General features: G+C 39.5%; 1 protein-coding gene across 10 annotated transcripts in view; it reads right to left on the minus strand.

Annotated features, from left to right (window-relative positions):
• LOC122552612 (coiled-coil domain-containing protein 158-like) overlaps window positions 1–12,907 on the minus strand; it is a 174,314-nt gene that overhangs the window by 144,918 nt on the left and 16,489 nt on the right. For all 10 annotated transcript variants that reach the window (XR_006312432.2, XR_015756929.1, XM_087986075.1 and 7 more), the window contains exons 3-4: window positions 7,036–7,081; window positions 5,071–5,234 (exon numbers count right to left, since the gene is read on the minus strand). Coding sequence is in view for 8 of the 10 variants with exons in the window: in XM_087986075.1 (XP_087842201.1) it covers window positions 5,071–5,234; window positions 7,036–7,081 (210 nt within the window). In the remaining 2 variants the exon portion in view is untranslated. The remainder of the gene's footprint in view (window positions 1–5,070; window positions 5,235–7,035; window positions 7,082–12,907) is intronic.

A 12,907-nucleotide genomic window follows, 5' to 3' on the forward strand; every position in this document is an offset into this window, starting at 1 on the left:
CCCTTGTCCCTGATTGGAAAGGTGATCATCTCTCTCCCGCTCGCTCTCAAATACACTCAACAACATGGCCTCCACAGTCCTCTGCAGCAATGAGTTCCACAGAGTCACCACCCTTTGGCTGAAGAAATTCCTCATGTCAGTTCCAAATGGGTTGTTCCTTCACTGGAGGCTATGCCCTCAAGTTCTAGGTTCTCCTACTGGACTCTCAAAATTACATTGGTTTCAATAAGATCTCCCCCCACCCCTCCTCACCCTTCTGAACTCAGAATATAGACCTAGAGTCCTCAAACACCCCTCACATAACAAACTCTTCATCTCCAGAATCATTATTGCAAACTCCTATGGCTCCCTTCCAACATCAGCACATTCTTCCATAGATACAGGACCCAAAACTACTTATAAATTCCAAATGCAGTCTGACCAGAGCATTATACAGTCTCAGCAGCACATCTTGGCTCTTATATTCTAGCTCTCTTGAAATGAATACTAACATTGCATTTGCCTTCCTAACTGCCAAGTCAACCTGCATGTTAACCTTAAGAGGATTCTGAACTAGGACTCCTCAGTCCCTTTGTGCTTCAGATATTCAGAGCCTTTCACTGTTTAGAAATTAGTTTATGCCTCTGTTCGCCCTAGCAAAGTGCATAATCTCTCTCTCACAGGTATTCCATCAGCCACTTCTTTACCCATTCTGCTCGCCTCCCCAGCCTCTTCTGCAGCTCCCTGCTTTCCCAACACTACCTGTCCCCATATCTAACTTTGTGTTATCTACAAACTTAGCAACATTGCTCTCAATTCCTTTGTCCAGATCGTTAATGTATAGCGTGAACAATTCTGGCCCCAACACAAATGCCCTGTGGAATTCAGCTAGTCACCAGCTGCCATCCTGAAAAACATCATCTTTGTCCCCACTCTCTGCCTTCTGCCAATCAGCCAATTCTTTATCCATGCCACTACCATACCCCTGACAACATGGTCTTGTGTTATTTATAGGCCACCTGCGCAGCACCTTGTTAGACTCCTTCTGCAAATCCAAATAGCTCACATCCATTGGCTTTCCTTTGTCTAGCATGCTCGTTATCTCCTCAAAGAATTTTTAACAGATTTGTCAAGCATGGCCTCCCTTTGACAAAGCTGTGCTGACTCAGCCCTATTTTACCATGCTCTTCCAATACTCTGCAATCTCACCCTTAATGGATTCTAAAATCTAATCAATGACCAAGGTCAGGCAAACCTGGGTATTGTTTCCTGCCTTCTGCCTTCCTCCCTTCTTGAACAGGGGTATTACATTAGCCATTTATCAGTCATCTGGGACCCTCCCCAATTCCAGTGATCAGTGAAAGATCACCACTAATGCCTCAGCTATTTATTTCAGAACATTGAGGTGTAATCCATCTGGTTTGGGTGATTTATCCACAGCTTCTCCAATACCTTCTCCTTAGTGATGGCCTCGACACTCACATCTGCTCCCAACTCTCTGGTGTACTACTGGTGTCTTCTACTATGAAAACTGATACAAAGTATCTCTGCCATTTCTTTGCTCCCCATTAGTACTCATTAGCCTAATTTTCCAGCATTTCAATGTCCACTCTAGCCTCACTTCTCTCTCATCTTTTAAATATCTATAAAAACTCTTGCAACCTTCTTTTCTATTACTAGTTAGCTTACTCTTCTGTTTCATTCCTCCCAGATTTACTTTTTAGTTGTCCTCTGCTGGATTTTAAAGTCTCCCTAAACTTCTGGTTTCCCAATAATCTTCACCACAGTGCACGTTACATCATTTGTTTTTATGCTGTCCCTGACTTCTCTTGTTAACTATAGTTGCCACATTCTCCCCTTAGTGTGTTTCTTCTTCCTTCTGCCTTCCAATTACTCCCAGAAACCCCTGCCATAGCTGCTCCAACACCTTTCCCTGCTAGGGTACCCTTCCAACTCTGGCAGCTCCATCCTTATATCTTAGTAGTTACCTTTACTCAACTGCAATAGCATTACATCTGATTACAGCTTCTCCCCCTCATTTGATCTTCAGTAAATTTCCATCTCATTCTGTTTTACCGTGGCAAGTGGGTAATTCAACTACTTTGGTCCTACTCCATAACTCTAAATCATTCCATCAATTTGTCTGTTGTAAGAAAGCAGCTGAGAACTCTTTGTCTGATCAAGGTTTCAGTCACGTCTCATAAATGGACATCTACAGAGTTACAGTATGCTTAAAGTAAGGAAGGAGTAATATTCTTGAAGATAGGTTAGAGTTTAATCCGGTCACCTATAGAGAGGTACTTCAAACATTTTGTTTTTATTAAAAATGTGCTATACAAGAGCAGAACTGAGTGATTTTTGTTAAGCTGTATTATCAAGGGATGTAGAGTCCTAAGGAAGGATTATACAAGATTTAGATGTGTGGAAAAAGAAAAAAAAAAGTTGGCTAAGGACAAACGTGGAACCCATAACAGGTGGGAACAGAATTTATTTTATAGTACAGGGAAATAGCGGCGAAACTGAAGTTACATTTTCTCTATCTTAACAGAACACGATACAGAAAATCTCCCAGAAATATTAAATGAACCTAAAAACCTATAAAACTGAGGAACGAAATGAAATTAGTACTAATAAAGAGGAAGCAAATTCTATTTTTAAAATTGCAGATCCACTGGACCAGCTTTACTTCTTTTCCAAGTGTTGAAGGTGGTGGCGAGAGAGTGGATGCATTGGTGGCTACCTTGCATAATTCTATAGATTCTGGAAAGGTTCCTGTAAACTGCAAAGTGGAAAGTGGAACCGCACTATTTGAGGGAGGGAGGGAGGGAGGGAGAGAACACGGAACATTCAGACATGTAAGTGTTGCAAACAATTAGGCAAGCAATTGGTATTGCCCCTGTACCAGTTGGTAGTAATACTGGGCAAGTCTGATCGGTTCAGAAGGAAACCTGCTTTATAAATCATACACATTTTTTTTTTCAGTTGGTTACCATAGTGATTGGTCACTTAAAACATACTCTCGCAAGGCTACAAATGCTTTTATTAAAACAACAGAATGCAAGTTTATTACTCAAAAAGGTAAAGCAAAAGCTAAAAATAGGTATCTATGAGTGACAGTTACAAAAAGTCTTCATACAACATTAAAACACATGTTCACTTGTTTCCTAACACTATCCTTTTATAGACACTCAATTCCAGACTCATTTCATAGAGTCAAGAGTTGTACAACACAGGAAAAGACCCCCTTGGTTCAACTTGTTCATGCTGAACAGATATCCTAAATAAAGATAGTCCTGTTTGCCAGCATTTGGCCCATCTCCCCTTAAACCTTTCCTATTCATCCAGATGCCTTTTAAATGTTGTAACTGTACCAGCCTCTACTACTTCATCTGGCAGCTCATTCCATACATGCACCACCCTCTACATGAAAATGTTGCGTCTTGGGTCCCTTTTAAAATAATTCCTCTCTCACCTTTAACCTATGCCCTCTAGTTCTGGACTCCTCTACCCTGGGAAAAAGGCCTTGGCTATTCACCTTATCCATACTCATGATTTTATAAACTTCTATAAAGGTCACCCCCTCAGCCTCCGATACTCCACAGACCCAGCCTATTCAACCTCTCTCTATAGCTCAAACCATCCAATGCCGGTAATATCCTTGTAAATTTCTTCTGCACCCTTTCAAGTTTCACATCTTTCCTATAGCAGGGATTCCAGAATTGAATGCATTACTTCACTCCCATCCCAACTCTAATTTTTAACTCCTCTCCGTATCTTCTCCTTCAACTGTGAAGACAGTTTTACCATTTCGTTGTCAGTGTGCTCACGTAACCTCAATTCTGATGGCCGAAACATTTTCGGTTCAACAACTTGAAGACTTCAAGACAAATTCTCCTGATTTGGAAGACTCTTAAACTAAGAGAACACTTTGGTTAGGATTCAGTGTTCCCTTTAAGCTGGGCAACCACTCTGACATTCCCCGCATGGCAACTGGAATGCTGATGTTGATCAGTGCTGGAAGTCACAATTCAAGAAGTCGCTGCCACGAATGGACCTTGGGAGTACCACACAGATGTAGCCAAGATATTTCTCCTGCCTGCTGAGTGGGGTCATAATCTCAAAATTATGGCTAGGTTATTTCAGACCGCCTAAAAAGGAATTCCTTCAATGAGGGGATAGGGAATATTATGAAAGACTTGACCACATAGGATTGTGGAAGTTCAATCACTGAGCATGTTCTAGGCAGAAATCATTATATGGAGACTAGGAAGGTGAAATGGAGGTAAGTAGTCAGTCAGGATTGCAGTGAATGGCAATGAAGGCTCAACACGCTATACAGCTACTATTGTTTTTATGTTCCACAAGCTAAGGTGGACAAATGAAGCTTAGGTCATGACATAATTTAATGGTGTAGCAGGATGAAGGGACGGATATGCTTGTTACGGTCTCTAAACTTCGTAAATAAACAAATGAAAAATATCACCCCATGATGAAGAGACAAACACTACCCATATAGAGACTGGTTTCGCAGTCTCTTAAGCAGAGTGTTTGCCAGTAGGCTGTCAAAATAAACTGTGATCATCACATAAAAAAGGTCTCTATATCCTAACTAGAAAGGCTCGAAATGAATAAATTAGTTCCTCAATGCTTTTGTCAATACAAAAATATTTTGGTTTTACATGACTCACGAGCAAAAAATTAACAAGGCATTTAGAACTGAACTTATTTTCAATGTGGAGAGAATCTGAGAGAAAAAAAACTGTCAGTCATTTTAGGTTAGGACAGGAACTGGTACAGTCATGGGTCATTGGAGAAAATAACAATACGAATTTTGAATAAATCCTTGATGGTACCAAAGTGGACACTATGGTATAAACTCTATTTTTCAATGGAGAAATCAACATTTTCTATACATTCACAATGAATTCCTAGCATTCTTTCATTTGGCTCTATCTTTAGGATCTATCTTGTCCATCAGAAAACAATGAGTTAAGGTACCACACAGATAAGAATATGTATGAAATTTATGACAATCGTACAATGCATCAGGAATTCATCTCCAGAGAGTGTAGTAGATAAGCTAATACTTACTGCCTGGTTCTGCCTTGTCATTAGGGCTAGTTGAGAACTCATTGTGATCGGAACATCCATCCTCACTGAAATTCCAGTTGAATTTGTCCATTGTTAATTTGGTAGCAAGCTCTACTTCTTCCTGAAGTATCTTGGTTTCTTTTGTCTGTCTTTCTAGTTCTTTCCTGTAGGCAGGAGCAGAAATAAATAGTAGAAAAAAAAAAGTTATTCTTGATACTAGAAAATATTCTATATGCCAATGTTGTCATTGGCTCCAATCAACAACCTCAAAACAACAGTCAATGATAAATTGCAGCACCGAAAGAGGAAATCAGGAATATTTTACTGAAGATTATCTTGTGCCTAACTGATGAGAATTGATAATCAGATCTTTGCTAAATTTGAATTTCTCCAAACATCATTAACAGCAGGCAGAAATCAAAAATCCACTATTTATCCAAAATAATTTTTCCTCATATTAGTAACACAGAATATTTTTGAGATTTTGTGCATACTTCCAGAAAGTATTCAAAAATTGGAACAGTATAACGTAGTGCACGGTCGTTAAAGCTTAAAATTGACTAGCAAGGAAGAAATATCCGATGAACTGCAACTCCACACAATTGGAGATCAATTTGTGCAAAGGTTTGTAATTAGCTGTGGGACAGAATTCTCATGGTTAACCTTCCTGCGAGTGTCATGAAATAGCTGCATTTGCTACTTCAATGTATATCAAATAATGAGAGTAAAACTGCATTTGGTATTCGAACAATGACCTCAACAATGCCTTGTACAATCAAAACAATGTCCCCTTGATTGAGGGTCATAAACCAGGGGGATAGCTTTAAATTATGGTTTAGAGAGGATTTGAATATCTCCCACCACTCCCCTTCCCTCCTCCACTAAGAAGATTGCAGGATCTGGAACCCATTACCTAAAAAGGGTGACAGAGACAGGAACCCTCAAGAACTATTTGGAATACTCAAAATCCCATGGAATACAAAGTTATGGGAAAGTGATAGATGCTCAATGAACCGAACGGCTTCTTTTTGTGTTGTAGAATCTGACTATATGTTGAATTCCCCTCAAACTATATCATTGCATTAGCCTTCTTAATTACACACTATGGCTACTTCTTAATTACACACTATGGCTACATACTAAGTTTGTGACTCATGCTTTGGAACACCTAGAATCTTCTGTCACCTCTATTCTGCAGTTGTTCCTCATTCAACTAATACTTAATTTTAATATGATTCTGAGGGGAAAAAAATGAATTTAATGAATAGATGCATCACAGTGAGATAGCCTCAGAGAAACTAAATGTTTGTAAATTACCGTTTATAGACAAAGCACTGACTGATGGAAACGACCTCAATTTGACTCATGATAAAAGGTGTTGAGGAACAGAAGGATTACAATGGTAAAAAAGTCAACAAAATCCATTTTAAAAACTTTTAATTTTGACTCTTAACTCTATCATTATACTCAATGTTTCTGACCCTCTTAATTAACCCACCTCATCATTATCCTTCTGACCAGTGGGCAGGGAGGGGGATAAAACTACAATATGCAGTAGCTTTGAAATCAGTGTTAAATGCATCAGAAAATCCCTTCCTTAGAGTCCAAAAGGAAACTTACATAAAGGCTTGGGGAAATTTTGCATTTGGTGTTCCAGTTGAAGAGTGCATCTTCGAAAATCAGAGGTGACCTTTCACAATTTATGTTCATGTATTTTAACAGATTAAAGTTCACAGATGACCCACCCACAATATCCAAGTTCACAATGTGTGCAGTGGATCATAGAATAATGTCTTATATTCTAGTTTATGATGGGGTTGTTAAATATGAGAACAACTGCTTATAACTTTTTCACTTCAGTCTAATTGTAAGTGATGTACTGTCCGAAGAACATTTAGTTCAGTGTCACATTATGAAATAAGAACCAGCCATATATACACTTTATTAACTCAACCTGAAACTAACCTCAATTTCTCTAAGTTTTTGCTTGGTCTTCTGCTATCAGAAATATCTGAAAAAGAAAACCATATTATTCTCAAAATTAAGATGATGAAACTCAATTGCATTTAATGAAATATTTCAAAACTTCAGCATTTCCTTAAATTCTCGAATGAAGTTTGAAGAAATTCTTTGTGCCGCTTCAATAGACAGTCCACTTCAATGCAGAGAACAAACAACACAGATTGACACAGATATAAATTAAACTCAGCGGACCAAAATCCTCTGGTAAAGGGACAAGCTTACTGATTGACTGTCTCCAGCTACTGAGCAAATTTGTAAAGTAAATTACAATGATACATTATTAATTGGGCACTATCATATACATTGATCAAATCTACATCACCAGAACAATCCTTTTAACCCATCTACTCTATGCTGGAATTTATGATTGACTGCCCCTAAATTTCATCTAATCCCATCTGCCTTTGACATATCCTTGATCTTTTAGTATATAAAAAAAGGGTTAATGCTTACAACAAAATTCAGCTCCACTCAGTCTGTTGATATCATAAGGATTTGGTTGGTTTGAAGACAGAACACCTTAGGATATCAAAATGTCTTTTTTACTAAAATAATTTGCACATGATTGCTGACAAGCAATAAACTACATCTTGTTTGAGGCTCTTCTTTTCCAACTACCACTCTTTACCAATTCAGCCCAGTGAAAACAATGTGGATGGAGGCAGCTATTTACCCAGCTACATGTTGGCTACAGTCAACAACAAAATTTCATAAAGAGAATGAATGGTGAAGATATTGGATGGGGTGCTCATCAAGCAGGCTATTTCATCCTGAATGGTGTCAATTTTTCATTGTTGTTGCATCTGCATTCTTTCAGGGCATAGGAGAGAATTCTAGCAGCATAGAAACAGACTCTTCAAAATGGACCATAATCCCAATCTTAACTACTCCCATCTGCGTGCGCTTGGCCCATATCCCTCCAAACATTCCTTATGCATGGAATTATCTAAATGTCTTTTTGAAATTGTAACTGTACCCATATCCACCACTTCCTCTGGAAGTTCATTCCACATACAAACCATTGTCTTTTTTTTGTTAAGATCTTTCTCCTCTCACCTTGGAAATATGCTCACTAGTCTTGAAAACCCCAACCCTAGGGAAAGAAAACACCAGCCATTCATCTTATCTATATCCCTCATGATTTTATAAACCTCTGAGGTCACCCTTTAACCTAATATGCTGCAGTGAAAAACGTCCCAGCATACCTAGTCTCTCCTTATAGCCCAAATCCCCCATTCCTGGCAACATTCTGGTAAATATCTTCTGAACCCTCTCCAAAGTATTAATATCCTTCCCATAACAGGGCAACCAGAAGAGGTCACAGTACTCCAAAAGAGGCCTTACCAGTATCCAGTACAACCACAACATGATGATCCAAACTCCTTCTCAAAGATCAGAGCAATAAAAGGCAAGCATGCTAAATGTCTTCTTCAACACCCTGTCTACATGTGACGCAAACTTCAAAGAAATTATGGACTGTACCCAGTTCTCTCGGTTCTATAACACTACCTAATGCCCTACTTTTGATTGTAGAAGTCCTGCTCTTGTTTATTTTACCAAAATGCAATACCTCGCATTTATCCAAATTAAACTCCACCTGCCACTCTTCGGTCCATTGATCCAATTGAACAAGATCCTTTTGTCATGTTAGATAATCTTCTACACTGTCCACTAAACCACCAAATGTGGTGACTGACAGATGGCAAATAGGCTTTGAATAGATAAAAGGGGAGTTACTTGTGTAGAATTCCTAACATCTGACTACTCATTGAGGATCTGAAACCTGAATACAGGCTGAGGTAACTAGATTTTGTCAGGAACAACCACTTAACAGATTTCTTAATAACTTAGGCGGAATAAAACGGTTTCTCGATTCAAATAACATGACAAAATGGCTTCTAGGCTGAAAATGGACAATTCTGCTAAAGCTGCATAAAATGGCTTTTAAGTTACTAACTGCTAATTCTACTATGGCTGCATAATTGACTAACCACAGTCTGCTTCAATAGAGATCAGAAAACAATGCTCCCTTTACAGTTAGGATGGTCTTATCTAGTCTAGAAATAACTCTACTAGACACGACATTACTAGCCATTCTAACTGACCTATGCAGGTGCAATGGCTCGGATAGTGAGATAAAGGTGGCCTGAGTGTTAGAAAACAAAGTTGGTTCCCAGGAAATATCATTGGACCACGTAACTGTCAAATAAAGCAATATCATGTATTAATTGGTAATTGTTTGAATGTACTGTGAGATCATCGCCTGTACCCTTCTTTAAGAAAAGTATAAAAATGTCTTTGTTTTAAGCCATGAGCGCAGCTCCTCCAAGGAATACAGAAGTACACAACCTCTATTTCCGGATGCTCTATACCCAACCGTATGAAGAAATAAAGAATGAAGTCTTAAAGAACCAGACTGATTAGTCAATAAACACTCAAATCACAGAACAGAAAAACCCCCTCTCCCACCACCACCACTGGGGTCCAGATCTTCAGTATAGCCATAGTATTCATACAGTCAGGAATTAAACTACCGTGAGGCCAATGAATATCAAGTCGAATAGTTAGATTCTCGCCTTTCGGAGATGGGATTTTCCTGGCACTTGAGTAGCACCAACGTTGCTTGCTATTATCAGCTCAAGCCTGGATGCTGTCCAGCTCTTGCAATGTTTCGACACAGGCTGCTTTAGTGTCTGATGAGTCACAAATTGGTCATTCTGCAAGCATCCTCATTTCTGACCCAACAATGGAGGGAAAGTCATTGATGAAGCAGCTGAAGAATTCGTGCAGATGTCCTGTGACTTAACGATTGACCCCCAACAACTACAACTATCTGCTCATTCCAAACTGAAAGGAAATCAGCAATGTTCCTAACAATTCCCAATGGCTCCAGTTTTCCCCCAATTACTCCTTGACGCATCCAGAAAGCATTTAAAGCAACAGGAGTGAAGCAGCACTGAAATACTTTAAATCTTTTCATTTTTGCAGTAAGAAAAATGAATAATCATATTCAGAAGAAACAACAGGAGAAACAATATAGCAAGGAATATTTAATTTCAGACATGGGCCAAGTAAAATACTGAAATGGATACCTTGGAGGAAATAATTGTTAAGATGCAGAATTGCTTCCAAACCCAGTACTAAAAAGCTGAACAAGTAAACAGAATTTGCATGTTCTCACTCACCTCTGCGTGGGTTTCCCTCCACGTGCTCAGGTTTCCTCTCTCTGTCCAAAGACAAGCAGTTTAGGTGAATTGGCAATGCTTAATTGCCCATAGTGTCCAGGGATGTGCAGGCGAGGTGGATTACCCATGGGAAAAGGAGGTGTTGCAGGGAGAGGGTGGGATACTGCTCGGGGAGTCGGTGTGGACTCTATGGCCTGCTGCCACACTATGAGGATCCTTTGTGAGGAATCCATAGATCGTTTCCTTACCAGTATCTACAGATTAGTGAAAAAAATGTGTATATGGAGCTTTGAAATTAGAGTTCACAAGAGACACAATTGTTGTTGAAATTGCTCATAAACGTTTGGACTGACATCTGTATTTGGGCTTTCAGAAAGTGTTTGACAAAACCCACATAAGAGATTATTGGGTAAGATTAAAGTGCATGGGATTGGGGGAAGTCTGTTGAGATAGAAAACTGGTTGGTTGAGAGAAAACAAAGAGTAGGAAGTGATGGGTCCTTTTCAAATTGTCAGGCAGTAACTAGTGGGGTGCCACTGGGTTTGGTGCTAGGACCCCAGCTATTCACAATATATATTAATGATTTGGATGAGGGAACAAAATGTAACATCTCAAAATTTGAAGATACCACCAAGTTGGGTGGGAGAGTGAACTGACGGGGATGCAGAGATCCTTCAGAATGATCTGGACAGGTTGGGTGAGTGGGCAAATCAATGGCAGATGCAGTATAATTTGGATAAAAGCAAGGTTATTCACTTTGGAAGCAAAAACCCACAAAACAGATTACTACCTGAATGGGTGGAAATTGGGAGAGGGGAGTGTGTAGCAGGACCTGGGCATCCCTGTGCACCAGTCACTGAAGGTAAGCATGCAGGTGCAACAGGCGGGAAAGGCAGCAAATGATATGTTGGCCTTCACTGAGAGGTTGCAAGGTCAGGAGCTGGAATGTGTTATTGCAGTTATACATGGCCTTGAGGAGGCCACATCTAGAATATTGTGCGCAGTTTTGGTCTCCTTTTCTGAGGAAGGATGCTCTTGTTCTTGAGGGAGCGCAGCTAAGGTTTACTGGACTCATTCCGCGGATAGCGGGGCTGACGTGTGAGGAGAGATTGACGAGGTTACGATTGTTTTTGATGGAGTTCAGATAAGTGAGGGGGGAATCTCAAGAGACTTATAGAATTCTAAAAAGGACTAGACAGAGTAGATGCATGGAGGATATCCTGTTCCTGATGGAGGAGTGCGTCCAGAACCAGGGGACACAGTTGGAGGATTTGGAGTAGACCATTTAGGATGGAGATGTGGAGACATTTCTTCACCCAAAGAAATCAAATAACTACTACATACAAATTAATGAGGCAGAACAAGGTGCAATAAAGAGACAGCCAATGCATGCCCCAGGGGAAATTGGTCATCTAAACAATTCACTTTGAGAAAAGCCATTTAATGTCTTGCCATGAATTGCAAGCTTGATACTCCCTCCAAGTTTGAACAGACCAATGTTTGACAGTTGCGCTTACTTTTTTGCTATCAACTGTGGAAAAACAGTGGACAAAGGTGCAAGTGTTACATACCAAGACCAATGATGGAGTTCTCAAGGTCTTACTTAAAACATTCACTACATATGGGATCCTTGATGTGGTTGTGTCAGATAGTGGATCATAGTTTGGTAACAAATCTTTCATCCAATTTGCAGCTCATTCTGGAATTGAAAATTATTCAAATGTGCTGAAATGCCCACAGTTGAATGGAGAAACCAAGTGTGAGATCCAGATAGACAAGTCATCTTTGAAGAAAAATGTTGAGTTTTATACAGAGTAGTTACATTACTGGTCCACCTCATTCCAGTGTAGCTTAACGCTATCAGAATTGCTGAAAAGGTAGAAAACTGAAGACACATCTCCTTATCTTCCCAAAAGCGTTGACTTTGCAATGAAGTCCACAGGGCTATAACCATGTATACAAGAATGAACTATCGTGCTGGAAATAATAAGCTGCCCACGATCATAGACATCACTGTGCATGATAGATAACACACAAGAACAACTGGACCATAACAGGGAAGGGACAGCTGTTAAAGAGGAAGTGCACCAGCAGCAAACATGCATTGATCATATAGCTGAGGAAGCTGAACAAAAGAGTTACAGTAATCTTGTGGACCAATCATTCATCAATAGTTGATCAGGGTGAATGTTACATGACAAAGTCTTAAGATTCTGTTAATGACTATGAACAGTTCAAGGTCAAATGTCCTCAAGCTAAAGACTTAATCTTCCAGTTTTGAAGGGAATGTATCCTGAAAGAACTGTGAAACCTCCAGATAACAATGGAGACTTGTGGGGAGATGAGGTAGTAGTAAATGTACTTGTATACATGAATTTGTAAAGGTTAATTATTGGAGAAAAGCTTGGGGGAAGGTGGTGTACGAGGTATTAGTTCTTAAAAGGTGAATGCTAAAGGCATCATTAAGCTCTGCCAAATCTGATGACTAGAACGAGTCGAGTAGAGAAAGGCAGATCCTGTTTGAATTACAAAAGGGACAGACCAATTTAGTAACTATGTCTGACTTACTTATGTTACTTGTATCACCATCATTTCATTTTATTCATTCACAGGATGAGGGCATTGCAAAC

Source organism: Chiloscyllium plagiosum, unplaced genomic scaffold, assembly GCF_037043375.1.
Source record: "Chiloscyllium plagiosum isolate Xiang-an unplaced genomic scaffold, Cpla_swu_hap1 HiC_scaffold_1, whole genome shotgun sequence".
Taxonomy (NCBI): Eukaryota; Metazoa; Chordata; class Chondrichthyes; order Orectolobiformes; family Hemiscylliidae; genus Chiloscyllium; species Chiloscyllium plagiosum.